This window comes from Aphelocoma coerulescens, chromosome 4A (genome assembly GCF_041296385.1).
Source record: "Aphelocoma coerulescens isolate FSJ_1873_10779 chromosome 4A, UR_Acoe_1.0, whole genome shotgun sequence".
Taxonomy (NCBI): Eukaryota; Metazoa; Chordata; class Aves; order Passeriformes; family Corvidae; genus Aphelocoma; species Aphelocoma coerulescens.
This window is the reverse complement of record NC_091018.1, coordinates 9,184,290-9,209,803: the sequence shown is the minus strand read 5'-3', so window position 1 is coordinate 9,209,803 and position 25,514 is coordinate 9,184,290. Positions and strand designations below refer to the sequence as shown.

The 25,514-nt window shown below is 48.9% G+C and overlaps 2 protein-coding genes and 1 long non-coding RNA gene across 3 annotated transcripts; 1 reads left to right on the top strand and 2 right to left on the bottom strand.

Annotated features, from left to right (window-relative positions):
• Nucleotides 1-661: 661 nt before the first annotated feature.
• Nucleotides 662-23,932, bottom strand: AGTR2 (angiotensin II receptor type 2). The gene is given in 4 exon segments (XM_069014917.1): nucleotides 662-949; nucleotides 9,492-10,514; nucleotides 12,179-12,399; nucleotides 23,825-23,932. Coding segments are annotated over 2 exon segments (1,131 nt in total). The 5' UTR covers nucleotides 10,442-10,514; nucleotides 12,179-12,399; nucleotides 23,825-23,932; the 3' UTR covers nucleotides 662-768.
• LOC138110211 (uncharacterized) lies at nucleotides 2,122-8,743 on the bottom strand. The gene is made up of 3 exons (XR_011150828.1): nucleotides 8,666-8,743; nucleotides 6,366-6,464; nucleotides 2,122-3,065 (listed from the first exon to the last, which is right to left on the bottom strand). It is a non-coding gene; the product is annotated as an uncharacterized lncRNA (long non-coding RNA).
• Nucleotides 21,458-22,744, top strand: LOC138110267 (nyctalopin-like). The gene has a single exon (XM_069014974.1). It carries the CDS (start codon nucleotides 21,458-21,460, stop codon nucleotides 22,742-22,744), a length of 1,287 nt encoding a protein of 428 aa, XP_068871075.1.
• Nucleotides 23,933-25,514: the final 1,582 nt, after the last annotated feature.

Genomic DNA, 25,514 nt, shown 5'->3' with positions numbered 1-25,514 from the left:
GGACAGTGTGTGGGGCTCAGCATGTCCATGCAGCAGTGGGACACTGCATGTTCACTTCCTGCAGTATTTTTGTGACAAGTGACCACATTGAATCAAAGAAAGGACCATCTGGCCTATGGACATGTTACCTGCTATGAGAAAGGTATAAAAACATGCACTTTGTGGTTTTACTTTCCCACAATAATACCCTCCCACTTCAGCAGTCTGCAGAACCATGTCTCGACACATTCTCAGGATCCCAGGCTGAAGCAAGCTGGAAATATATTTGATGCATTTTACATACATCTCTAGCCATATATTTTAAAAAATGAAAATATACAAAATAAATGTCAAAATATTTTCTTACAGATAGGTACAGAAGTATCTGCACTGCTTTATTTACACATTCTCTAGTGAGAATCTCTTTTAGAAAATCAGCTTAGGGTATAATACTCAGCACCTACGCAATTGTAGCTATGGTGTAATGGTCCTTCAGTATATTTAGACTTCTTGTATTACACTTAACACTTGCCTGATCTCAGCCATACAAAAAGCTGATATTTAAAATGCCATCAATACAGTTATTTGTTGGACCCTTCCCTCTGTGTAAAACTTGACTTCTTGTTGTGAAAAGGAAGGAGGAATAAATCCCCATGTATGACAAAACAGATTCTCCTTCAAACAGCTGGTGAATGAATGGGCACAAAATAAAGGAAAGAGGAGAGAAGAATGTCACCACTGCAGGGACATCCAGCTGCACTGACATCACCCCACGTCATGCCCCAGTGCCTATAGGAAAGACTCAGGTTCCCCTTCTTTGCCCATGGGGGTTTCAGCATCTCTGAAACAGCTGCCCTTCCTCACAAAGGAGCTTTCCCGATGGCTGTTGAACTGATAAACTTGTCTCTTGAACAAGTGGTGGAGCTTCTCCTGGAACTGGTTGCCAATGAAGCAGTACAGCAGGGTGCCTCTGTGTCCACTACAAGTAGGTCCAGCCACGCCCGGTCAGCTCTGGACACAGCAGGCTGCGGGGACCAGCCTCCGGTATAGGAGTGACCGGAGGTCTGGCTCGTGGATCCTTCTGGGGGACCACAGGGACAGAAGCAGGCGGCGGAGGAAAGGAGGCAGGCTTAGAGCAGGGTTAAATCCAGAAGGTTTTATTGTACCTCCAGGCGGAGGTCCTCACCATCCAGGGGAGCCCAGCTCTAAGGCACAGAGCCAGGGTGTGCAGGGGATTTTATGGGGGGGTGGCGGTCAAGGGAGGGGTTACAAACGGACCAACCAGGGAAGGGAAGGGTAGGGCAAACAGGGTAACAGACATTAACAAGAGTCAATAGTAACAAAGTAAGGGAGGGGCTCCAATCCCAGGACCAATCACTTGGCCTCCTGGCTAGAACTTTCTAGAAGCCTGGGAGGGGCGCCAGAGTGACGGACAAGGCCCTGGGAGGAGACAAAGCCGATACATAGGGAAATTAACATAAAACAGGGAGGGCACCAACTGGGATAAACCAAACATACAGAACTTAAGGGGATGCCCGGACTAAACCAACACTTACACTCCCACATCTCCCCCTTTTTAGTTTTTTAAGACGAAACAAACCCTGGTTGGGGACAATACTCTGAATCGGGGTAGAGATCCCCAAACCATGCCATTTCGGGAGCCATTGCATCCGGTTCATAGTCCTCTGGGAGCTCCGCTTGGTTGACTTCGGGGGAGGACGCACTTTTAATCACATTTGTTATTAGTCTCTTCATTAGTCCGAGCATAATTACAACAACTAATAAAATAACAAGCAAATATAGTCCTGTTCGGATGATGGATCCGGTCCAGCCGGATAAGCCCCATCCACTAAAAATGTTGTTGAGCCAGTCGCCCGTTTCATGCTGGATCTGCTTCACCATGGCCTGCATCTTATCGATGGTCTTATGGATGTTCTCCGCCCTTGAAGATAGGTTGAGGCAGCATAATCCTTCGAACTCCTCACACCGGTGATCGTGGAGGAGAAGAAGGAAATCGATGGCCGCCCTATTTTGTAGGGTGGCCTGTCTGGTCAGTTCCTCGTCTTTTAGGAGGTCGCTCAGGGCGTTTGATGTAAGATTGGCATGCTTGACGACCCAACATTCCAAATGGCCTAATTCCCCTAATGCTTTGGCTGCGGCCACCCATGGCAAAAGTACGGTGATCGCAACCCCTTTTGGTCTGGACCAGTGAATGATTTCGGAATCACACTCCTGGTCCAGTTCGGCCAATTCACGCTTTTTGAGTACCAATTCGAGGGTTTGATTCGTTTGATTTCTTTTGATTTCCCAATGGTTGACTAAAGTTCGGTTGGGTGTAAGCAGCGTCAAACGGCCAATTGTACATGGGCCTCCTAACAGGCGAGAGGGGATGCCTGCCCACGCCCTGTCGCCGCAGATGAGAAACAATCCCCGGGGTAACCTTTTCGGGCGTGACCGATGCGGATTTTCTGTGGTCACCTTACTGACGCCCAGACACCGTTTGGCTGCGTTGTACTCCCGGCGATTTGGGGCGATGATCTTAAACGCCTCCTGGTCCGGGGACAACCCGAACTGAAATTGGACGCAGTAGCGAGCCGGATATGACCCCAGGAGGTCTAATTCCTGGGGCTCGCTACTGGCCCTAGAGAGTCGGGGCAGCCATTTCTCGAGGGGGTTGTCAGTTTCCTGCTTCCCCCTACGGTTCCAGCTGAATGGTTTTATGGGGCGTCTCCGAGAAGGTACCCGAGGATAGAGCGGGCCGACAGGTGGCTTACTCCGGGACGGAGTTGTTGGAGCCTGCGTGGGCTCGAGCAGTTTGGAAAAGGAGCTGAACTCCTCTTGCTCGAGAGGGATCCCCACTAGACACGTGGCCATGGGGTTCTGGGCCGCAGCGGTAGACAGGCAAATATGGTCCTGACCCATGGTATGCGCTAGTACTGACCAGACATTTGCTGCCGGTTGGGGAACGATCCACATAGACACAGGCCATAGGAGGATTTGCATGATGGCGAAGAGTTGCAGAGCTTTGACGACGGCTCGGACGCTGGGCACGGGATCCATCTCTGATGTCTTTGAACTAGAAGAGACTTATAAAGAAAACATTAATATAAGGAATCCTTAACTGGGGTAACTGGGCTCGGGCTCAGAGAGAGGGACACGGCTAGCCGACCCCGGTCTTAGGGGGTATTGGACTGTCCTTTCTGGCGGCTTGGGAGACACATGGTTTCACCCACCTTGATGGGATCCACCTAGGGCCCTCGGGGGTGGATACGCACGCGTACCCTTTCCCCCAGGTAACCAACTCATAGGGCCCCTGTATCTCCCTGGTCTCCGGGTCCCTAACCAACACCGGAGGCCTTTCCCTCAGTTGCAGCTGCTGGGACCGTCCGAAGTGCCGCACAATTGGGGGGTTCAGGTTCTCAAAGGCACAGTTGAGAAAATTCAACGTAAACAATGCCCTTGAGAGCCTGACTGCTGGTGACTGCATCCCCTTGGAGGAGCACTGGCGCTGGAGCATCCTTTTGATGTTCTGATGGGCCCTTTCCACAATGGCTTGGCCTGTCGGGGAATAGGGGATGCCGGTCTTATGTTCTATTCCCCATTGCTGCAGGAAGCTCCTGAACTCCCTGGACGTATACGCTGGGCCATTATCTGTTTTAATGACTTTGGGGATGCCCAGGGTAGCGAATGCCTGCACTAAGTGCTTTTGGACATCGCTAGCCTTTTCCCCAGTGTGGGCAGAGGCGAAGACTGCTCCCGAGAAGGTGTCAACTGACACATGTACGTACTTCATTCTACCGAATGAAGCGACATGTGTCACGTCCATCTGCCACACCTCACAGCTGTTTAACCCATGGGGGTTCGCGCCGGCACTGATGGCGGGAAGAGCCAACTGATGACATTCCGGACAAGCAGCCACGATCGCCCTGGCCTGGTCATGCTTTAGGTTGAATTGCCGAACCAGGGCAGGAGCGTTCTGGTGAAACTGCCGATGGCTGATTTTGGCCTGCTCAAACACATTGGGAATTGGGGCCATTGCAGCTGGTGCAGCGAGGGCATCCGCCTTCCTGTTGCCCTCTGCAATGAACCCGGGCAGGTCTGTATGCGATCTGACATGCATCATGTAAAAGGGTTGCTCTCGGTGGGAGACTAGTGTTATCAGTTTTGAGAGCAACTCGAACAAGGCCATGTTGGAGACCTCACGCAACACGGCGTGCTCAGCTCTGGAGACTACTCCTGCAACGTATGCCGAATCAGTTACTAAATTTAGAGGTTCGGGGAACCTTTCAAAAGCCCTGACGACTGCGTCTAACTCAGCTACCTGAGGCGACCCATCCACCTCTTTAATGTCTGCCTCCCACCGCTGAGTTTGGGGGTCTTTCCAAGTCACCACTGACTTGTGGGACGCCCCGGACGCATCCGTGAAAACTGTCAAGGCCTTTAAAGGCTCCTTACTCCGAACACTTTTGGTATTCAACTCAAATTGCATTTCCGAATTGAAAATTTTGTGGGCTGGCCTGTGTAAGGAAATTTGGCCTGTGTATCCCTCCAGAGCGAATTGCAATGCCTTACATTCCTGAAGCAAGCTCTCCAACATCGCCTTGGTAATTTGGCCCGTTTTAGTCTGAATTGGTACGTGGATGCAGTCAAAATCACATCCCGATAGTTCCCTGATCCGGACCCTAGCTTTCCGGATCAGTTCAGCCATCAGCTCCTGTGGCTGCGTCATCCTTTTGGACCGATGATGACTGAGAAATACCCACTCTATGATTAAGAGGGGATCTCTCCAGTCCTGGTCCTTTCTGCTCTTCTTCCCATTATCTTCCCATTGGAAGATAACCCCATGGAGGTGTGGCAGATTCCCCAGGATGATAAACTTAAACGGCAAGTCAGGCCTATATCTGCTTGCCTGCCTGGTGGACATTAACTGTTGCACCTTCTCAAGAGCTGTCTGAGCCTCTGGGGTAAGCGTCCGGGGAGAACTAAGCTCCTCTCCCCCTTTTAACAAATCAAAAAGGGGGGCTAGGTCTTCGGTGGACAGACCCAGCCACGGCCTTACCCAGTTCAAGGACCCACACAGCTGGTGGACATCCGCCAAGGTCTTAACATCGGTTTTAATGGCCAATTTTTGCGGCACAATGGTCCGCTTGGTGATCTCCAGGCCCGGGTACTTCCAGGGTGGCATCCTTTGAATCTTCTCCTCCTGGAGCTCAAACCCCGCAGCAACCAACGCACGAGTTGTCAGGTCAAGCGCATTGGCAAGCATGTCATCGTCGGGGGCACACACGAGGACATCATCCATATAATGAAAGATGATGGCCCCCTTTGCTGCTGCGCGTACTGGGGCAAGCAAGGAAGAGATGTACCACTGGCAGATGGTTGGGCTGTTCTTCATGCCCTGCGGCAACACCTTCCAATGATATCTCTTCCTTGGGGCTTCTCGATTGATAACGGGAATCGAGAAAGCAAAACGCGGGGCATCGTCAGGGTGTAGGGGAATTTGAAAAAAGCAATCTTTAATGTCTATTACGGCCAGATTCCAATTTTGGGGGAGCATCGTCGGGGACGGCATCCCTGGTTGGAGAGAGCCCATGTCCTCAATCACGTCGTTAATTTGTCGAAGGTCCTGGAGGAGCCGCCACTTGTCTTTGTTAGGTTTTTTAATGACAAAGACAGGGGAATTCCAGGGGCTGTTGGATTCTACGATATTCCCCTTTTGTAACTGCTCCTCCACGAGCTTCTCAAGCGCCTTTAATTTTTCTCCGTGAAGCGGCCACTGCTCTACCCACACAGGCTGGTCTGTTTTCCAATTCAATTTTTGGGTAGGGCGCTTCTCAGTGACCGCCACCTCAAAATTTTGTGGGTGGTCTGGTAGGTCAATTGAGACCCCCCATTGTTGCATGAGGTCTCTCCCCAAGAGGGGTTCCTTGTAATCTAGTATGAACGGACGAACATTGGCCAATTGTCCGCTCGGTCCCTTAATTTGCACGATGCTCTTCGATTGTTTCGCTAATTGAATGCCCCCGACACCTTGCACGTGTCCTGGCACGTTTTGCAACTCCCAATGTGCCGGCCATTCCTGGGTGGGAATGATCGTCACATCTGCCCCTGTGTCCAGGAGCCCCCTGATATGCAGGACTTCCTCCCCCTTGTTGATTTTGCAGTCTACCCGAGGCTTCCCCGCCCCTATGATGTGTGTTGCACACACCGTTGGGTGTGGCCCCTCTGCAGGGATAGCCTGGGCGACGGTCTGCCCCCTGGACAGAAACAGGGGTGGGTGGACACAGCGCAGCCAGAGAACGGGTCCTTCGGGACTAGATGTCATTAGTCCCGGAGCTACCTCGATCTCTTGTGGTGTGCAAAAAACGTTTCCGACTATGACATACCTGCTGGGGCTCTGATCTTCTATCCTCAGCTCACCAGTGCTCACTAGTGCGGTATGCCACTCAGTATCCCTCAGGTGAAGCGGTGCCAACAGCTGCAACCTGAAAGAACCGTCAGAAAAGGAGGTCAAATTGGGTGGTTTTGTCATGTCCAGTTGCCGTGTCCCGTTATCTTTTTCTCTCCTGAGTTCCCCCTCCCCCTCGCGTCCCGCCCCTTTTTTGTCTTCATGCGGGGCGGGCACGCGCTCCCCATTTAGTTTTTTTGAGGCCTTAGGCCTTCTTGTCCCCCAGGTCTTTGTTCCTTTTTGAACTGCTGGAACTGCCGCTTGAGCGGGCAGTCCCTCGTCCAGTGTCCTGGCTGATCGCAGAGGAAGCAGGTGTTCTTGGTTTGCGACGCTCTTCTCTGTCCGGTTGCCGTTGGCGGTATCTTGTTGTTAAGACCCGTGGTCCTCCTCTGGTCCGTTGTGGAATAACCTGTCGCTGCTCCCACCGAGGCCGTCCCTCTGGGCTTCTGCCTTTCCGAGCTCGCAGGTTGCAGGTGTGGCGCTTTAGCAGCGCAGACCTCTAGCATCGCTTGGATAGTTGGCGGGGGGTCCAGGGGGAGACTCAGGATGGCCGCCTTGCATTGCGAGTTTGCGTTGACCATGGCCATCTCTGCTATGACCTCCTCCCTGGCCTCCGGCTGCTTGACCTGCAACTCCACGGCTCGGGTTAATCTCTCCACGAACTTGAGGAACGACTCGGAGGGCAACTGTCGGACCCGGGAGTATGATTCCACGGGTGCATCGGGCTGCAGGCCCAGGAATGCCTTGATGGCCGCTTCTTTGGTCTGTTGAAGGGCCTCCAAAGGCAGACCGTGAGCCTGCTTTGGCGCCAGGGCCCAATCCCCTTCGCCGCTCAGATGGTCCATGGATAGTTCCTGATTGTCGGCATCAACGGCCGTGTCTGGACTTTGCAGGAGCACAGGAAGGAGCCTTCGGAGCTCCCTTTCCCATGCCGCTTTCCAATGCAGAAACTCTGCTGAGGAAAGCAGGCACGAGAAAAGTTGACGCAGATCATAAGGCGTCATCACTGCTCCGGAGAGGTTCGCCTTCAAGAGGCCGCGAAAATATTCGCTCTCCCTCCCAAACTCCTTTTGTGCTTTGCAAAGCTCCTTTATCGTTTGGTGGGAGAGGGGTTCCCAATTGACATGGGTAGTTCCCCCTCTCCTGGACCTCTGAAAAGAAACTGGAGCGGCTGAGGGAGTGGGGTCCAGTTCCGGGTTCCGGTCCTCAGGCCCTCCCCCCTCCGGCCAGTCACCGTGGGAACCGGAAGGGCAGGCGTGGGAACCGGAAGCAGGAAGTGGGTAGCAACCGGATGTGGACACACTACTTCTGGGGGTGGGACATGGGGGCGTGCACCGATGACAGGTGGGAGGGGTAGAAGGGGTGGCCCCAACTTGGGAGTGGGAGGGGTCAGGGCGAAAAGGGTTGGAACTTGGGAGAAAGGGGTTTCGGGAAGAAGAAGGGGAAGGAGGGCAAGAGGGGGTCCTCGCCATGTGGTACCCGCCATCTTGTCCTCCTTGGGGGAGGAGGCCATTTTCTAAACCTTCTGTGAAACTAAAACGAACTCGGGGTTTAAGAACTGGGGAAACTGGGGAACGGGAGCCCCGGGCAGTCTGGCCAGGACTGTCCGGGCGGGGGTTTCGGGAATCTCGAGGAGAGCCAGGGAGTCGGTAGCAACCCTGCGTATCACGGGTTGCTCCCCTCAAGATGCCCGATTTAGGGGACACGGGTTTGGGAGACGGTTTAGGGGTAATAACTGGGGAATTCGGGGCTGACTGTCCTTCCCTCTCCCTTTTCTTATTTAAGGCTGAACGAATTTGTAGATACAGAAAAGAAAATTTCTCCAAGTTTTTCTCTTTAGCCGAATCAGTTTGTGCCAATTTCGTTCCCACAGCGTTCCAAAAGGAAACGCTTAAAACTGAATTTGGAGAGCACCGAGGGAAGTGCAAGAACAACCACCGAATAAACTGTTTTAAACACCCCTTAGAAAAATTTTTTCCCCCACCCCCCAGGAGTCCCACAACTTGGAAGTATACCTCCTTTTGTGCTGCGGAGAGCTTAGCGCCCATTTTTCCGACAACACAAGGTCTGGAGCGTAAACCGGAATAAAATCTGAAACGCCGGAACAAACCGGAGGCAAGCAAACACTTGCTCCGGGGCTGCGCAGCCTACAATTGGCTCTTCGAGAGCCAGGGACCGTGCAGGTCCTCAGAAGCCTTTACCGGCTTCGAGTATTTCCCCACAGGGGAAAATACTTACCCAGTCGGCGATCAGGCAAGCCCCAGACGACCAACTCCTCCACCGAGGACAACTCTGCTGGCGCAGGCAGAGCTGCCGCCCTCACCCCCAGGAGCGCGGCTCACTAAAACGGAGCGCGCTACTACTGGGGTAGCTTGACGTCCCACGACGCACTCGCCGAAGCGATCGGTCACTCCCATGGGGTCCGGCGGAAGCGGAGGGCCCCACGTTGGGCGCCAAGCTGCCTCTGTGTCCACTACAAGTAGGTCCAGCCACGCCCGGTCAGCTCTGGACACAGCAGGCTGCGGGGACCAGCCTCCGGTATAGGAGTGACCGGAGGTCTGGCTCGTGGATCCTTCTGGGGGACCACAGGGACAGAAGCAGGCGGCGGAGGAAAGGAGGCAGGCTTAGAGCAGGGTTAAATCCAGAAGGTTTTATTGTACCTCCAGGCGGAGGTCCTCACCATCCAGGGGAGCCCAGCTCTAAGGCACAGAGCCAGGGTGTGCAGGGGATTTTATGGGGGGGTGGCGGTCAAGGGAGGGGTTACAAACGGACCAACCAGGGAAGGGAAGGGTAGGGCAAACAGGGTAACAGACATTAACAAGAGTCAATAGTAACAAAGTAAGGGAGGGGCTCCAATCCCAGGACCAATCACTTGGCCTCCTGGCTAGAACTTTCTAGAAGCCTGGGGGGGGCGCCAGAGTGACGGACAAGGCCCTGGGAGGAGACAAAGCCGATACATAGGGAAATTAACATAAAACAGGGAGGGCGCCAACTGGGATAAACCAAACATACAGAACTTAAGGGGATGCCCGGACTAAACCAACACTTACACTCCCACTCCCACAGCAGGGGGTTGATGCAGCTGTTGGTGAAGGCCATGCAGATGCCGAACAGCAGAGCCATGTCAATGACTCCCATCACCTCACAGCTGTTAATGATGTTCATGTGAGCCAAAGCATTCAAAAACGTTAAAACGTGGAATGGCAGCCAGGAAATTAGGAAGGCCATGACAACAGCAGCCACCAGCTTTAGGACTTTGTCCCTCTTCTGCCTGCTTTTCCCAAACTCCTGTGCTTTAAGCAAGTGCCTCCTGATCCAAATGTAGCAGGTGGTGATCACTGCCAAGGGGATGAAGAAGCCAAGGGCGTTTTTCAGGAAGGCGGTTGCCACAGACCATTTTGCATAGTTCTCATAAGGAAAGGCCATAATGCAAGCATTGACCTCCAAGCTTTCAACGTAGTAAGCGTCTCAGAAATAAAAAGTTGGGAGGGAGGACAAACAGGCGAGGCCCCACACAACCAATGCTACAAAATAAGCTTGTTGTGGAGTTCTCCTTTGGGAGTGAATAGGATGGACAATGGCGTGGTACCGGTCCATGCTCATGCACATAATGAAAAAAATACTTGCAAACATGTTCAGACATAGGACAGAACTGGAGATCTTGCACATGAGAGACGTGAAGAGTCAGTTGTATCCCTGTGAGTAGTAGGTGGCCCAGAACGGGAGGGTAGCCAGGCACAGCAGGTCCGCCATGGCCAGGTTGAAAATGTAGATATTAGCAACTGTCTTGGGGCCAGTGTGACGACAGAGCACCACAACCACCACACTGTTGCCAACCAAGCCCAGAATAAAAACCACAGAGAAGAGGGCTGGAATTAGAGAAAACTGATAATCTGAAGAGGTAAGGGGGCAGGGAGGGGACGAGTGCAACACAGCCGATGAGTTTGTCAGTGCTGTAGACAGGACTTGGAGACTTTCCATGGTGGTGACAACTGGGAAGTAGTTGCTCTGCATGTTGGTACTGGTGGAAAGAGAGTTTCTTCAGGAAATTCATGGGCTGGCAGCACTTTTCTATCACATCACTCACCTGCAGATCAGAAACTGTGTGTTAGACGTGCATTCTGCAGCTGTCTTAGCTCTGAAATCACACAGTCACAATAAAATAAAAACCATTTGAAGTTATGTCAGTAAGCTGAGTGCTGAAATAGCAGGCAGCCCTGCTGAACTCTTTACCTCCATCCCACTGACAAGATACAATTAGCCCTAGGGAGGTCACAGCAGTTTTTAATTAGCCTGGCAGAGAAGAGAGCAGCTGGGGTTTATCCATGATTACACATGGTGCTTTCTGTGACCAGCAGAGCAGAAAGATTATGGACTCGGGAGCTGTAGACACTTTAGGAACTTCTGTGACCCAAAGGCCACACTAAAGCTCTTCATGATCCTTTTCTCAGTTTTCTCATGCTATTTCCAGCACTCTGAACAGTTAAAACAATATAAAAAGGCAGCAGTTGCCATTGGAGATCAGGTGTGTCACACCTGAGGGTCTCCTGGGACTCCATGGGCGTGAAAGCAGCCTTTTAACAAGACTATTAGGAAACCAAGCTGTGATTTTTTTTTTTTCCAATTCACAGGGCTGAATACAAAGACACTGAAGGGTCTGCAAAATGTCATTCACTGTCTGTGTCCTTCTCAAACATATCTGCATCTCCTTCCCTCATGACAGCTTTAATCAGAACAGTGAAAGAGAATTTCAATGTGGACACAAGCAATAAACTCAGTCCTTGCAAGCATTGGATTTAACAGTTCTATGTGCTGTTCATTTAGAAATATCAGGACTGGATTTCACTAGGGGAAAATGTAGCTATAAAACAGCTAAAATAAGAGAGTTAATTGACAGGTCTGCATTTGTTGCATTTCAACAGCTTGTGTCTGCACTCTGAGCAGGACATTTTGCAAACTTTAAGACTTTCTAAGTCAATGAAGAAGATATCATACCCAAGTATTTTATTTTACATACTAGAAAGAGGCAATTAATTTTTAATTAAGTTTTTGTGGCCAGGCATTTAAGAATTCCCAAGGAGCCCTAAAAGTAACAGAAATTTTTACCAAGACAACAGATTTGGGTAATGATCTCTCATTTAACAGAAGGCAACTGATAATTTCAAACATATTTTTCTGTATCAACAGTTTAATGTACAGTAGCTTATCATTAGCTCAATGCAAAATATGCAATATACTACTTTGGATATACTGAGAAAACTTTAATTTTAAATATATTGTCTCAACAATGAAAATTCAGCCGGGGAATTTCTGCAGAGTGCCAGTATTTAAAGTCACAAATAGTTGATCATAAGCCTATGTTCTGTATTCAAACAGGTCTTAAACCCAATGAAAGCTTTTTTGTTTGGGAACACAGATATTCAGAAAGGGTCTGGAGTCACATTTCACCCTTAACTCTTATGTGCTGAGCCCTTCACTTTAACATATAGAAGTTGAAATCTCAGTACAAGTCACAAAGCATTAAATACCTCACTGACTCCTAGTAGAGAGACCACACCAGAATTACTTGTAGCTGCATTACAGAGACCAAGGTTTCATTGACAAACACACTCCCCCCCTCTGGTCATGAACAACTGGTGCCTTAGGATCTGCTCTGAGCTACTCATTCTACTCTTACTGCAGACACGAGACACTCCAGCACGAATGAATGCTGATTCGAAATTATGTTCTAAGGGCAGATAGAAAACTTACCTGTCAAACCCCACATTTGTCTGAATGCAGCTCTAGAATTCCGTGCGCCTTTTTTCCATTTTCCTTCTGGCGAGTATCGCCACCAGCAATCTGCTCTCTCATATCTTCCCTTTTCCCACTGGGAGACTTTAACCTACATAACTTGAGAACTGTTATGAATATGAATATGAATGCCTTCCAGCTTCTTTTCCTTTTGGAAGCAAAATAGTTTGAGAATCCCCCTTTCCAAGGCCACATGAGCACATGCAGTAAATCAGGAGAGAACAACAAGACAGCCATAAAAAAAAAAAAAAAAAAGATAAATGAAGCAAGCAAGAAAAAGGAAATTTATACAAATATCCCTGTGGTTTTCTACTGCAGCTCTTAGTCCAGGAGGATACACCCACATGCAGCCCCTTTCTGCCCTCCATGTGCACAGAAGACATGTGGGAGCCTCCGTGAAAGGATTTGTGCATCTCTGAAGGCAGGGGGATTCCCATGCAGTCCGTGGAGTCCTAGCACTGGCTAACACATTTGAGAATGAAATAACATTTGAGAATGAAACTAACTGGCTGTTAGTCTTGGCAGAATTGACCACGTGAACACAGAGAGACAGAAAGTGGAGGAACATCACTGCATTCACAACAGCATTGCCTGCGTAAGGGGGCTGATCCCATCTCCCAGTTAGTTAGGATGGGAAAGCCACTGCCCTATTCCTTGCAAAGACATGCACACTGCTGGGACTAAGGAGGGCAGGACAAATCCACATGGCTGAGAGCAGGCTTGGTTCTGAGGCTGAACGGGGGTAGGTGTTGGGGTTTTAGTTTAGTCCTAGGGTTTTTTTTTTCCTGTTAAAGGAATTTTTTCCCATATGCATGTTGCTAGGGGACAAATGGCCGTACTTAAGAGAAGACAAAAGGGCCTGGCCAGGCTTTTGTTTTCACCTGGGTGTGAGTTGAGTCGCTCTCAGCATCTGGAGAGAGAAGCCGCAGAGAAAGGAGCTGCTGGTTCCTTTTTTCGGCCATCTTTCTTTCTGCTGGAAGCAACGCCGGGATCCCAAAGCTGTTTTCCCTGCCCTGCTGGAGGCCGGGCCGTGGCCACCCTGCCCCGCTGCTGCTCCGAGCCTTCACTGCCTTGTAGCCGTGCTCGCCCTGCCTGCCTGGACCTCCGGGGGGCTCCCCTTTTGGATACATCTTGTCTGCCACCCGGGGTCTGTGCTCGTCCCTGCCGCTCCAGCCTGCCGTTCCAGCCTGCTGTTCCCGAGAGTCCGGGATCGGCTGCCCAGCGGTTTGTGAAACCTTTGTTCCATCCTTCCCGGGGATCCCAGGGCACCAGTGCCGCGTGCTCCCCGAGCTCGCTCCGGAGCGCCCCCTGCAGCCGCGGGGGAACCATCGCACCTGCCCTGCTCACCGGGAGCCGCCAGCGCCCCTGCCGGCTGCGAGTGGAACTGCACCCGAGGGGAAAGGGCCTGACAGCCGAGAAGGCTGGGACTGGGTTTGTGTTTGCTGTTACTGCCATAGTTGTTGTTGTTTTCTGTTTGCCTGGTTATATATATATATAGTAAAGAACTGTTATTCCTATTGCCCACATCTTTGCCTAAAGGCCCTTGATTTCAAAATTATAATAACTCGGAGGGAAAAGGGGTTATATCTGCCACTTCAAGGGAGGCTTCTGCCTTCCTTAGCAGACACCTGTCTTTCAAAACCGAGACAGTAGGACATCACCAAAATGAGCTCATGCCAACTCCCATTCACATAACACAGTTTTTACATCTGCTCCTTCTTGCATCACATGCTGTGCCTGGCCCCAGCCTCCTCTCCCTGGAAGGAGCTCCAAGGGGGCTCCTGGAGGATAAGAAAGGGGCAAAGGAAGCACCCATAGGCTTAAACATTTTGCCGTGATGCCTGAGTGTGATCTCCTCTACAACAACTGTCCATCTACTGGGGACACATGTGCTGTGCTCCCCAGCAAAGCTTCATGTGCCAGACAGAATCGACCACTGGAGTCCCTGTGGCCAGTGACGTGTCCCTTTCCCCCAGCCAGGTGCTGCTGGCTGGCTCTCAATCACTAGCCAGTGCTGGACCCAAGCACATCCCATCCTTTGAACACCAGCACAGCCTTGGAGCAAGGTGTATGCACCTGTGGTGGCTTGGGGAAACCCCAGTGCCTGCCCTTGCTCCAGGACTGTGCAAGCGCACCAGAGACAACAGGTGTCATCAGCTCTGTTCACACCAGAGTGACCCAGAGGAGAGATGGAACAGCGAAAACAGCCTTTTACCAGCATTTTCAGGGGAACCAAGGGCTGAGCAGGTTGTGGAGAACAGTCTCACCAGTTTCACCATAGCCCAACTATGTCTTTGACCAGAAAAAGCTTCAGAGAGCGTTCAAGAAGTTTATCAGCAAACTCACATACATTCATCCCCTGGAGGTGAGTACTACATTCAAGAAGAGTTCTTGGCAGCTTTTGTCTTTATCTGCCTCATAATTCAAAGTCCAGTTTTTAGCATTTTCTGTGCTAAAAGGAGACAGAGTTATTTAAAGAAAGGGAATTCCACGCAGCATTTCTATTTACCACAGTGCAGCAATTTACTCTTCAAGGACATGATGACAAAGCAGTCGGTGGTCAGGACTGCTAGGCTGCAGGCACACAGTGTGCTTGGAGCAAACATTGGAAGAGAGATAAAGTCATGAGTCCTGCTGCAAAGGAGAAGAGATGCATGTTTTGCCACCAGTTTCCCCTGTACACATCCTGCCTGGGGTCTGCAGGACTGCTGGCTCACAGGTGAGTGACCTGAGATGTCAGCACTCACTCTGAACCATATTTATTAACTTTTTGGTAACAGGACGTGCCAGGACACCCTCAGCCAGTAGTCCTTGCTGCTAGTTGCATACAAGCAATTGGTAAAAGGTTTTGCTCCATTGCTCAGCAAATACCCAGTGAAGGAAAAATGCACAAGAATGTTTATTTTCCAAAAATAACAAATACTAGATGTTTAGACTTACATATAAAGTTTTCCTTTCCATACAACTTTTGATCCTTACAGATACTGACTGTGTTTATTCTGTTTTGCCTGCAAAACTGAGACTTTAGCAGACAAGAAATGGCCCTGATGCACCCAGTGTAATGGGGGTCATACCTCAGGCTGCCCTTCGACAAATCCTGCTCCCATTCTTTCCCCTGCCAATGCTCAGTGCATCTGATTCCTTATCTGATCCCAAGTTCTCACTGCAAAGCTTCCTCTCACTAATGTACAAATCCCTCTTTCTTCTATTTCCCCCGCCATTTCTTTCTTCTTCTCACTATTTCTGAACATTCTTGTATGGCTGTGAAAGGGATGCCCAAGTTGTCTGTGCACAAAACAACCTCTTGCCATGTAGTTCTGCAGTTGAGCTAATGCCCCCTGAGCTTGTGGGATGTGTGTTCCACAGCCAGGCCGGTAAATCCAGCACATGGATTTGCTCCAGCAGTGCCCACAGCACAAAGCTCAGCACAGGGAAGAGCTTTTTTACTCCTCATCTGGCTGCAAAGTTACAAAAGCTGGGAGTTTTCAACACAAGACCTGCTTGATTTTAAATAAGTAAAAGCTTGAGCTTTCTGGGGCTTGGATTTGGGGAATGATTTTGTCTTTTATACCAACTAAAAATATTCACAGTTCGAGAGGAGCAAGAAATTTGCTGCAAGCTCACATATAGCACTTAGGTTTGTCTTTCTATCCTCAAGCCTATGCACCTAAAGAGGTCAAAAGATCACCAGAAGTGTGTAAAAAAAAAAATCAAACCCAAAAACCCCAAACCACCACCACACACAATTCAAATAGCAACTTCTGATCAACTGTACAAGTAAAAATAAAAGGATCCATGTACTCCAAGTCCTAGGTCTTGGATTTTGCAGGGAAGTGCTGCCACTGTCAGGGATGGAATATTCCAAACAAGCAGCCTATCTGACTGTGCCAGGAGGCTGTCAGAGCCACCTCTTGAGGCTAAACCTTGCCAGCCTGCCAAAAGTTCAAAGTAGTATGAGATCCAGATGCAAACTGTATTCATGAGCTTGATTTGTTCCTTTCGCAGAAACCAAGAGGGGAAAAAAATATTTTATAAATGTGCTCCCCAGGATGCATAACCCAACATAGGTCACATTGGCTCTGTTTGGTGTTGATTTACAGCAGGATCTCCTGACTCCCTGGTCCCAGGACTGGCAGCAGGAGTTGGGGATCCAGCACACACTGCCAGGGCAATGATGATTTTCATCATGCCAGACCCTGGGATTAGCTCAGTTGGATGGATGCCAAGATTGCAGGTTTGATCCCTGCATGGGCCATTCACTTAAGAGCTGGACTTGATGATCCTTGTGGGTCCCTTCCAACTCAGAATATTCTGTGATTCTGGGGTGTGTTGTGCCAAACAACAGGCCATCTGCACATGCTCCCCAAAACCATCCTGCCTGCAGCTGGGTTCCCCACATTCCATAAACTTTTCTAAGCATTCCTCCTTCCTGCATTTGTTTGTTAGGGTTTCTTTAGGGATTCATTGCTCAGTCCTTCAAGTAAGATTGGAGAACCTACCTCACCCTTCCCCAGCCACGGAGCACTCCTGCAGAGAAAGCTGATTGCTTGCAGCCTTTCCAGAGACTTGGGGAGGGGAGCAGTTGTGAGCAGTGACAGTGAAGGTTGAAGGCCAAGGCAGTGAGTCCTATTCCCATCCAGAATCCATGGTTCTTGGTGGGTCAATTCTGGGTCTTAGCACTGTCTCATGTACCTCTAAAGCATGATCAGTTCTGGAAGTGGGTGTTTGCAAACACAGTGTTTTGGCCAAGAGGAAGAACTACCAGAATTCTCAAAAGCAAGACCTTCATCAATGTTTCACTCTCCTTCCTGGAGCCATGATTTCACATGGAAGCACTAAGTAGGCCTGGGGAAAGTGATGCTTTTTCACTTCACAGCAGCACGGCAGTGAACACAACGGCCACCCAGACAGGGCCCATCAGATATGGGGTCAGAGAGCTCTTGTCCCATTGAACAGACCTTCTATGCTGGAAGAGGTCAGTTTTGGAGCAGTTCAGTGAGTGTGACAGAGGCATTTTGGAGGGAAGAGGGATGCCCTTTCCACCTCCAGCATGCAGAAAACTTATCCAAAGCATTTATTTTATGAGAGATGTTTGTGTCTAGCCAATAGCACTGCCAAGACTGAGGTTATCATCCATGACATTGTTTGTTCAAATTATTGGCTGTAAGCATTTTACAAGTTACTAAAAGTAGTAAAGAAAACAAGCATGTAAGTGATTTTGGAAACAAGCTGCACCCATTGCTATTAAAGGCAGGGCGTGCACACACACCCTGGCACTGCTGCCTGTTCTTGGGGCATGCCTGCTCTTGCTGAAGGCAGCAGGACTTGGTCAAAACTCCATTCCTGAGTGCTGCACAGCTCCCAGTCATGCCCCTAACACAGATAAACCACCAGACTCCAGGGCTTGCCAACAACAGGCACAGAGCCTAAATGCCCATAGCAGCATCAGTGGCAAAGCACAGCATTTCAGCAACTGAGATGACAGCAGGAACCCACAGTCAGCTTTCATAATTTATCATCACAGGTAATTTTCTCCTACTCACTTCTCTCAAACCAGTTGCTGTGATGAGCAGCAGAAGTCAAAACACTGATGCCCATAGCTTGTGGGAGAGAGCTCCCTCCTGTCTAACTTCTGCTATATCAGTACTAATATAGTTGTATATAGCCCGGCATTTAAAGAATGTGGGAGAATGCTTCACATTTCTTTTTAGGGTCTCAAGGTGATATTTAGGAAGAGTTAGGACTCTGTAGAAAGTTTTATAGAGTTACAGAGCACCCAAAGGGTCTCTTTCCAGAGATCTTTTAAAAACAAAAATCTTCCTTTGCTGTTTTGAAGTATAATCACTGCAATCAGCTTTCCCACTTTTTAAGTGTTTTTACTAGAAATTTCTCTTATGTTCCAAGAATACTGAGATACACATGAGAGTTCACCAGCTAGATAAAGCTTTGGGGGTGTCAGATTATTCCTGACATTTGCGTATTCTACCTTATTTAGTCAATCTTTTAACCAACAAAGCTATTAAGTGATTCTGCTCATTCCATCTTTTCCCAACAAAAAGTTTAAAGAAAGAAAACCTTGCTCTTTTAACTTTTTAGACCAGCAAGACCATCCCAAAGTAGATGTTTTGACTGCTGCCTCCATCTTCTAAAGAGAATTCATCTCCTCAAAAACTACAGTATTAGGCAAGGCTCTTGACATCAGCTACAAACAATTTCTGAAGGGGACATGCTAGGCTATAAATCCCAGATGTCAGATAAATCAGTGACTGAAAAAAAGACAAAACCACAACAATGGTCATGTGATGGGTGGAATACATTTTAACAGAAGACCTGCAGTGGTTCAGCTTTTCCATTGAAGCCAGATGGAAGAACCACCTCAGCCAAACCACGATGCACTCCAGAAACCCTGCCAGCAGATGGAGTGAGACAATCAAAATCCCTGCACGTGGAGCACAAAGAGCTGAGCTTGGAAAAGAGAACCCAAGAGCAGGATGCTAATATTTGAAAGGACCATAAAGGGAAAGTTTGTTAAAAAGGTAGCTAGAGAAAAAACTCATATGTCAGTTCTTCTCAAGCAGCATGTCCTTACCTTGTCTCTACAGCACTTGGCATGGCAATGACTAGTAGTAGAGATGCTCAGGAAGCTGGAGCTGGACAGGCAGTGCTGAGCACTTCTTGCCAGGAGCACTGGGCACTGCAGCACACACAGGACATTCCTGTGGCCACTCTCTTGGACCAACACTCAGCCCGCAGCAAAAGTTTAGCTCTCCACAGTGCTGAGTGCTGGCACACCACTGCATTGCTTCCACTGCAAGGGCAGCTGCAACCAGGGCTGCCATCGGTAAGTTCCAGCAGCCACAGACAAGATCCTGGCAAGGCAGCTGCCACCCCACATTCATCCTTTGTGGAATCTTTACAGGGAGCAACTGGAATTGCCAAACCTGTGACAAAGTGTAAAAATCTGGTCACTTTGATACTTATGGGTTTCCTTGGCCCTATAGGCTCTAAAGCAAGGAAACATTCTGCAGCTGTATGGTCCTGTTCCACCACAGTGTTTTAGTCCAGTTAAGCAACATCTGGCAGCAATGAGCTCCAAGAGCTGCATGCTTTTGGTCTGAAAATTTCCAATATGAAATCAAGGAGAGTTACAGAGAGCACTGGGCTTAACTAAGAGCTAGAACATGATGACACTGCTGGAATTACAACCAGAATTACAACCAGAAATAAAGCCTGTGTAGAATAAAAGGGACACCAGAGGAAGAGATCCATCTTCTTCAGCCTGAGCTACAAACTTCAGCAAAAGGCAAGACCATTCCCAAGCACACAGTGCAGCTCACTTGTCCTGCACAGAGATCAGCAGAAACCTGTCTCCTTCACAGGGTTGCACAGACAAAATTATGGAGTGATGGATATTCCTAGCTGTGCTGCATCAGGAGGCAAGAGAAGCCATGGAGACCCCAGCAGCAGGACACCCCTCCAAGGTGATGTCCTCGAAGGAACAGTCCCAGCTGAGCCAGGGATACAGAAAACAAAGATTCACCCACCAAAACCTTTGGCCTGACCCCAGACATGATCAGCTGGATGGGGTGAGCAGTGCACATTTCCACCTTCCTCCAGGGCTCCCAGGACCAGCTCCTGGGCACAGTGCCATCACTGCTGCTCTTGGTGGAAACCAGATTTTGGCCCAGCAACACTGCACCAAAGCCTGTCTAACTAAATAAATTATGTTGTTTACAGCTGGAAGATGGTCTCCATTACACAACATGATCATCCTGGCCAAGCTTCCAGAGAGAAGCTGTCCTTCAGGGGATTGTTGCTTGAAAAAATGATGAAGAAAACAGAAGTAGCTGAAGCCAACATAGTGATTTAACAGCACAGGAAACCTAATCTGCTTCTGCTGAGAAAACAAACAGAGCTGCAAATTTGTCCAGTTCACACTTCCTGTTGGGCATACTTTACATTTGGGGGTTTAGCCACTCTCTGGACAGAGCTGGCAGAACAGGGGAGAGAAAGAAAACCCAATCTGTAAAACATGAAAAAAGAAAAAAGCTGAAACAGACCAAGAAATTCAGAGCAAGGAAGTGCACTGGAAGGCAGCAGGCTGACAAAAGGTGCTTCAAGCACATCAGAACACAAGAACTCCAGCAGAGAGAAGTGAAAAAGACAAATTAAAAGAGTGACAAAAAACAAGAGCAGCAATTGTGTCACTGGCTGCCCTAATGTTGACACATCAGCTGCAAGCCCTGGGTCTAGTCTTCCTGTCGTATAAGCAGAATGATCAGCCTGGAGATTGCTGATCCCTGGCTGTTGAGTTCATCAATCAGGCCCCCAAATGCAATTTCCCTTTACACTGTGGATACAGGACAAAAACCAGGGCAGGGGCAAGGACAGAGATTTTTAAGGACCCAAGCCCAGCTCCAACTGCTCAGTGGCATCTTCCAACCTGCTGGAGACAGGCAGTGCCCTGGGAAGAACAGTGTGCCCTTGGGGTGCTCCATGTTTCGACCACAGGGTTCATCTTTCACCACTCATAGATGGCTCAGGGCTTATCCCAAGAAGAGGCACCACCAGGACACAGCACTCCCCTGCATTTTCCCAGCTGTCAAAGAACATGAGGTTTGCACAGCTCCTGGCAGTCTCCCATTTTACTGCAGAGGAGTCACAGCCATCACCAAGGCTGTGCTCAGGACTTGGTCACAGCTGCATTTCCCTGAGTCTCAGCCTGGGCCATCTATCAGTGTGTGCAACCACGCTGGGGTGAGAGCCCTCACCTCACACCTGGATGGCAGAGCCACCTTCCACTGCCTTTGCTGAAGCTCTAGCTGGAGAAAAGCACAAAAACTCCTCCCAGAACAGTTATTTTGAGCCAACTGCCAAACAGACTCTGATAATGGTGATAACCCATGAGCAGGAGCTTCTCCTAGACAGCTGCCAGGGGAAGTCTGTCACCTGTTGCTGTTTGCAAAGGGCAGGATTTGGGAAAACCATTATCAGAGCATGATGCTGGGCTGAGAAATCTCCCTGCCTCTCAGGGCAGCACTTAATCAGCTTTGATGTACCTAAACCCTTAATCCCCACGGGGCTGCAGCAGGAAGAACCAGCTATTTTCATTGTGCGCAGTCCAACCGACCCTGCCATGCCCACGGTTCACCTGCCCAAAAGGTACATGCTCTGCTTCTTGCCTCCTTCTCTACTATCCATCATGTATTAGATGCTGTGGCTGATGTGTGGCTTGTCATGTTCTTTCTTGTTATATTTATATTTACTTGTGCAGCAAAGGCTGGGCTGAGTCTGAATGTCTCCAATTCATGCCCAAGCATGTGCAAATGTACACCTGAAGAGACCATCCTCTGCAACAGAGCTGGACTGAAAACCCTACCTGGAGAAATAGCAGCATCCACCATCTCTCTAAACCTCTCCAACAATTATTTGCGGATTCTCAACACCAACACCTTCAGAAACCTGACTTTCCTTCACAGCCTCTGGCTAGACGGAAACAATCTGACTTTCCTGACCCCAGGAACTTTCCATGCTCTCAGCAGGCTGCAAGAGCTGCACCTCAGCAGGAACTCACGCCTCACCTACCTGCACGCGAACACTTTCAGAGGACTATTAAACCTCATCAGCCTGGATTTGTCCCACTGCAATATCTTCGAAATCCACCCACTTTTATTTTCACACTTGCCTTCTTTAGAAAGGCTTGATTTAGCCTCCAATAACATGCGGTATGTCCCACAAGCCTTTAGGAACCTCTCCAGGCTCACGAGGCTGTCCCTAGAGGGCAATCACATAGAAGCCATCGGCAGAGATTCCCTGAAGGACCTGGAAACCCTATACGATCTGAATCTCAGGAAGAATCGGATATGGATCATTCAAAATGGAGCTTTCACAAAGCTTCTCAGATTGGGCATGTTAAATTTAGGACACAACTTCATCACTGATTTGCCTAATCAGCTTTTCGATGGGTTGATCCAGCTCAAGACCATGCACCTTGAAGCCAACAGGATCACTGCTGTCGACTGCACCTTCAGACACCTGCTCAACTTGAGAAACTTGTACTTGAACAATAACCAGATCTCCTCCATCTCAGACTCTGCTTTTTTATACTTAAACAAGCTGCACTTCCTTCACCTGAGCAAAAACAACCTCAGTTCCCTGCCCATGGGCTTGTTTGCCACACTGACCAAACTGAAGTATGTGTTCCTGTCCAACAATCCCTGGAGGTGCGACTGCAGCATGCTCTGGTTCTGGCGCTGGACGGCCACGCGCAGGGCTATCATTGAGGGGCTGGACTGCACCTTCCTGGGCCTTCCCAACACAACAGCACCTGAGGACCCCCAGCCTGGGGACCTGGGGGACTGCACAGTGCCACTGGAGCTGGCCAGGGAAGACAAGTGCAGAGTGGCCAGTACCAGTGTGGCTCCTGGCCCCCCCCCTCTGCCAGGCCAGCTCATCCTGCTGGCACTTGCCTGCCACATGTGGTACAATGAGAGGGGATGGGGCACCGTGGTGGCCATGTTTTAATGGTGTTTCCATTAAAAAGTGGAGGCTACTTATTTTCTTAAAATTTGTTTATGAACAATGGTTTTCATGACAGGTGGATTTTATATGGAAAAAAAGGGATTTTATTATATAGGAATAAATTATTTCCTTCACAGGCAATACTCTAATCTGAAATGCTAACATCAGAATTCAATGCAAATGCTCACATTGGTGAGTTCAGGGCTGGGGCTTGTGCTGGTGATGTAGGGCCAGGAAGCACATTCCCCTCTGTCCTCCCCATTTGCCAACTGACCACAGCCAGGTGTGGCCTCCCTGGGAGGGGCTGCCTTCCTGTGCCCAGCCCATATTGGGCATATTGTGGGTATTGCTGAAATAGGAATAAATTGCACATGCTCCAGTACATCTGGAGTCCTTAGAAAAGGCCCAGTCCACCAGCATCACTGTGAGCACATGGTACCTTCCCACAGCGGGCACATAGGGATCTCTGCTGTTAGAGTGTAAGACAGTGTTGGAGGTGTGGGCAAAAACATCACCATGTAAAATATTTTACTGCTCAGCTGCTCCTCACAGCACTGAACCTCAGCTAATGTGGCTCTGCATTTACCCCTGCAAAGAGATCATTTGTCTCAGGGATGGTCTGTACGAGTTGTGTCTCCCTGCATGCCGTCAAGGAGCTCTGTCACAGCACCATCCCAGTGCCATACCCCCAATCTGCCTCCCTCCAGCTGCCGGGAGACACAGATCAGCCTTCTGCATGTATATTAAAAACCCTTATCCAATGTTTAATGAGTGCTTGCAGAAGGAAGCAACAGAATGTGTGCCAGACACACCACATTTTTCCCTGCCCTGAGAGGAATTATCCCAAGCTGGTTAAGAGGTAAGAGAGAAATAAACCCTTGTTTAGGGCTGAAAACACACAAACCAGCATATTTTGACATGGAAAACCTGCCATGGAGTGCAGAGTAGGACCAACCTTTGTTGTTGCACCAGGGAAGGGATGAAGTGGGGCTTCACAACAAAACCACGTGCTGCACCCTCATTATATTCATGATTAGGTTTGTGCAAAGTATTTAACGGTCAATACAATAAATTTTTGCTTACATTGTTGGTGCTGTTTCACCATCCTCACTTTCCTCAGCTTCACATACTTTGAGAAGTAGTGGAAAAAAACTCCAGTTGGTTTCTTGCTTTTGCATTCCTTTCTATCAAGCTGCAATAGAAAAAGGCAAAAGCAAAAAAGCGAGCAAAGTCCACCTCAGCAATTGTTTAAGTCCCTAAAATACTAGATTTTTTTCCATTGAATAATGTAAATTGGCAAAAAATTTATATGGACAATCGCCTTGTTTTCTCTGAATGCTTTGAGAAAATATTCTTTCCACTTTTACACCACCACCTCATTAAACAGTAACAGGAGCACAAGTTGCATCCTCTGTGCTATGATAAAAAGTGACAGAAATATTTAACAAGTTATACACAGTATGCTCAGGGAGAACATGTGGCTACATTTTTAATCCACAAAAAATGAAGCATGCAAGGAATACAAGAAAAAGGCCAGAAAAAACAGGCCCTGAGGAGGCAGTCTGGGCTTGAAAAGTCATTTGAAGGAGGACATTGAGATTAAGGGTAAGGACAACATGCACCCAACAAAGGCAGCAGTAAGTTCAACTGTTTAAAAAAAAATTCACTATGAACAAAGCTGACACTGCTAAAAAAACCTTGGAAACAAAAAGCATGTAATTGAAGAAGCAAAACCAAGTATACATACCAACAAATAATTTAATATGAAAGAGGAAAAAGAGCTGCAGGAAGAAGGAAATGTGCTAAAGTTTACATCTGTTGGAAATTTTAGGTGTGTTTGACAAAACAAACTATTTGAAAACCTGCTTGTTAAGAGTGTTTACTGGAGAGAAAGCACTTGATTTGTCCTGATTGCCCTGCACTGGACCTTCAGTGTGAGAGATGTGCTTTGCTTGGACCTCAAACTTTTCTTTCTTAAATACATTCAGCACAAAGAGGAGATGCTTTCCCATTCTGTAATTGTCAAAGTACCCATTTCTCCCCCTTTAACCTGGTACCAGGAGGCAAAAAGAGGCAAGACAGGACAGATGCACATGGCCACTTCCAGAGTCCAAGAATTTTGATCTTAATTACACCACACCCCCAGCCAGTGCCATAAATTACCAGACCACTGTTTCAGTGGAATGGCTGTGACTCTACTTACAGTATATTGCTCCATCTTGAGTGAAAACATGCAATATCCTGTGGGAAGCTTTGTTAACATACTTTTCTTACAAAAAAATTGTACTAGTGGAAAGTTTCCAGCCAGCTTTGCACAAGGCTCCATGCAGGGAATCACTGGGGTGGGTTTGCTGATACTCTAGATTCAGAGCAGGGAGCACTCCCAGCCAGTGCCACTGCAGCACATGCCCTCACCCCTGCAGCAGGCAGAGCTCCTGCTCATCTCCTCCCAGGTGCACCAGCCCCTCTTCAGCTCCCTGTCAAATTCCTCCATTTCACCTTCCCTTTTTTCATCTCCTACACATAGAAAAATTAAATCCCTTTCACTCAATTAGCCCTCATACAAATGTTAATCTCTGAAGCCCCCAAGGTACAACAATACAGAAGCTGCTGCTTCAAACAAATGTCTCCTGCCTTTGCTTTTAATGGACCTTTCCCTGCTGTGCTCCCAGCAGCACCAACCCCTCAACATGCTCTGAAGGACCAGTACCTAGTATCAGTTTTACATCAGGCCATTAAAGATGAAGAAAGATTGTGTGTGGCACTGCAGCCC

Bases quoted from the DNA above. Each gene is read 5' to 3' on its own strand.
- LOC138110267 (XM_069014974.1), top strand. From the start codon at position 21,458: ATGTTCTTTCTTGTTATATTTATATTTACTTGTGCAGCAAAGGCTGGG.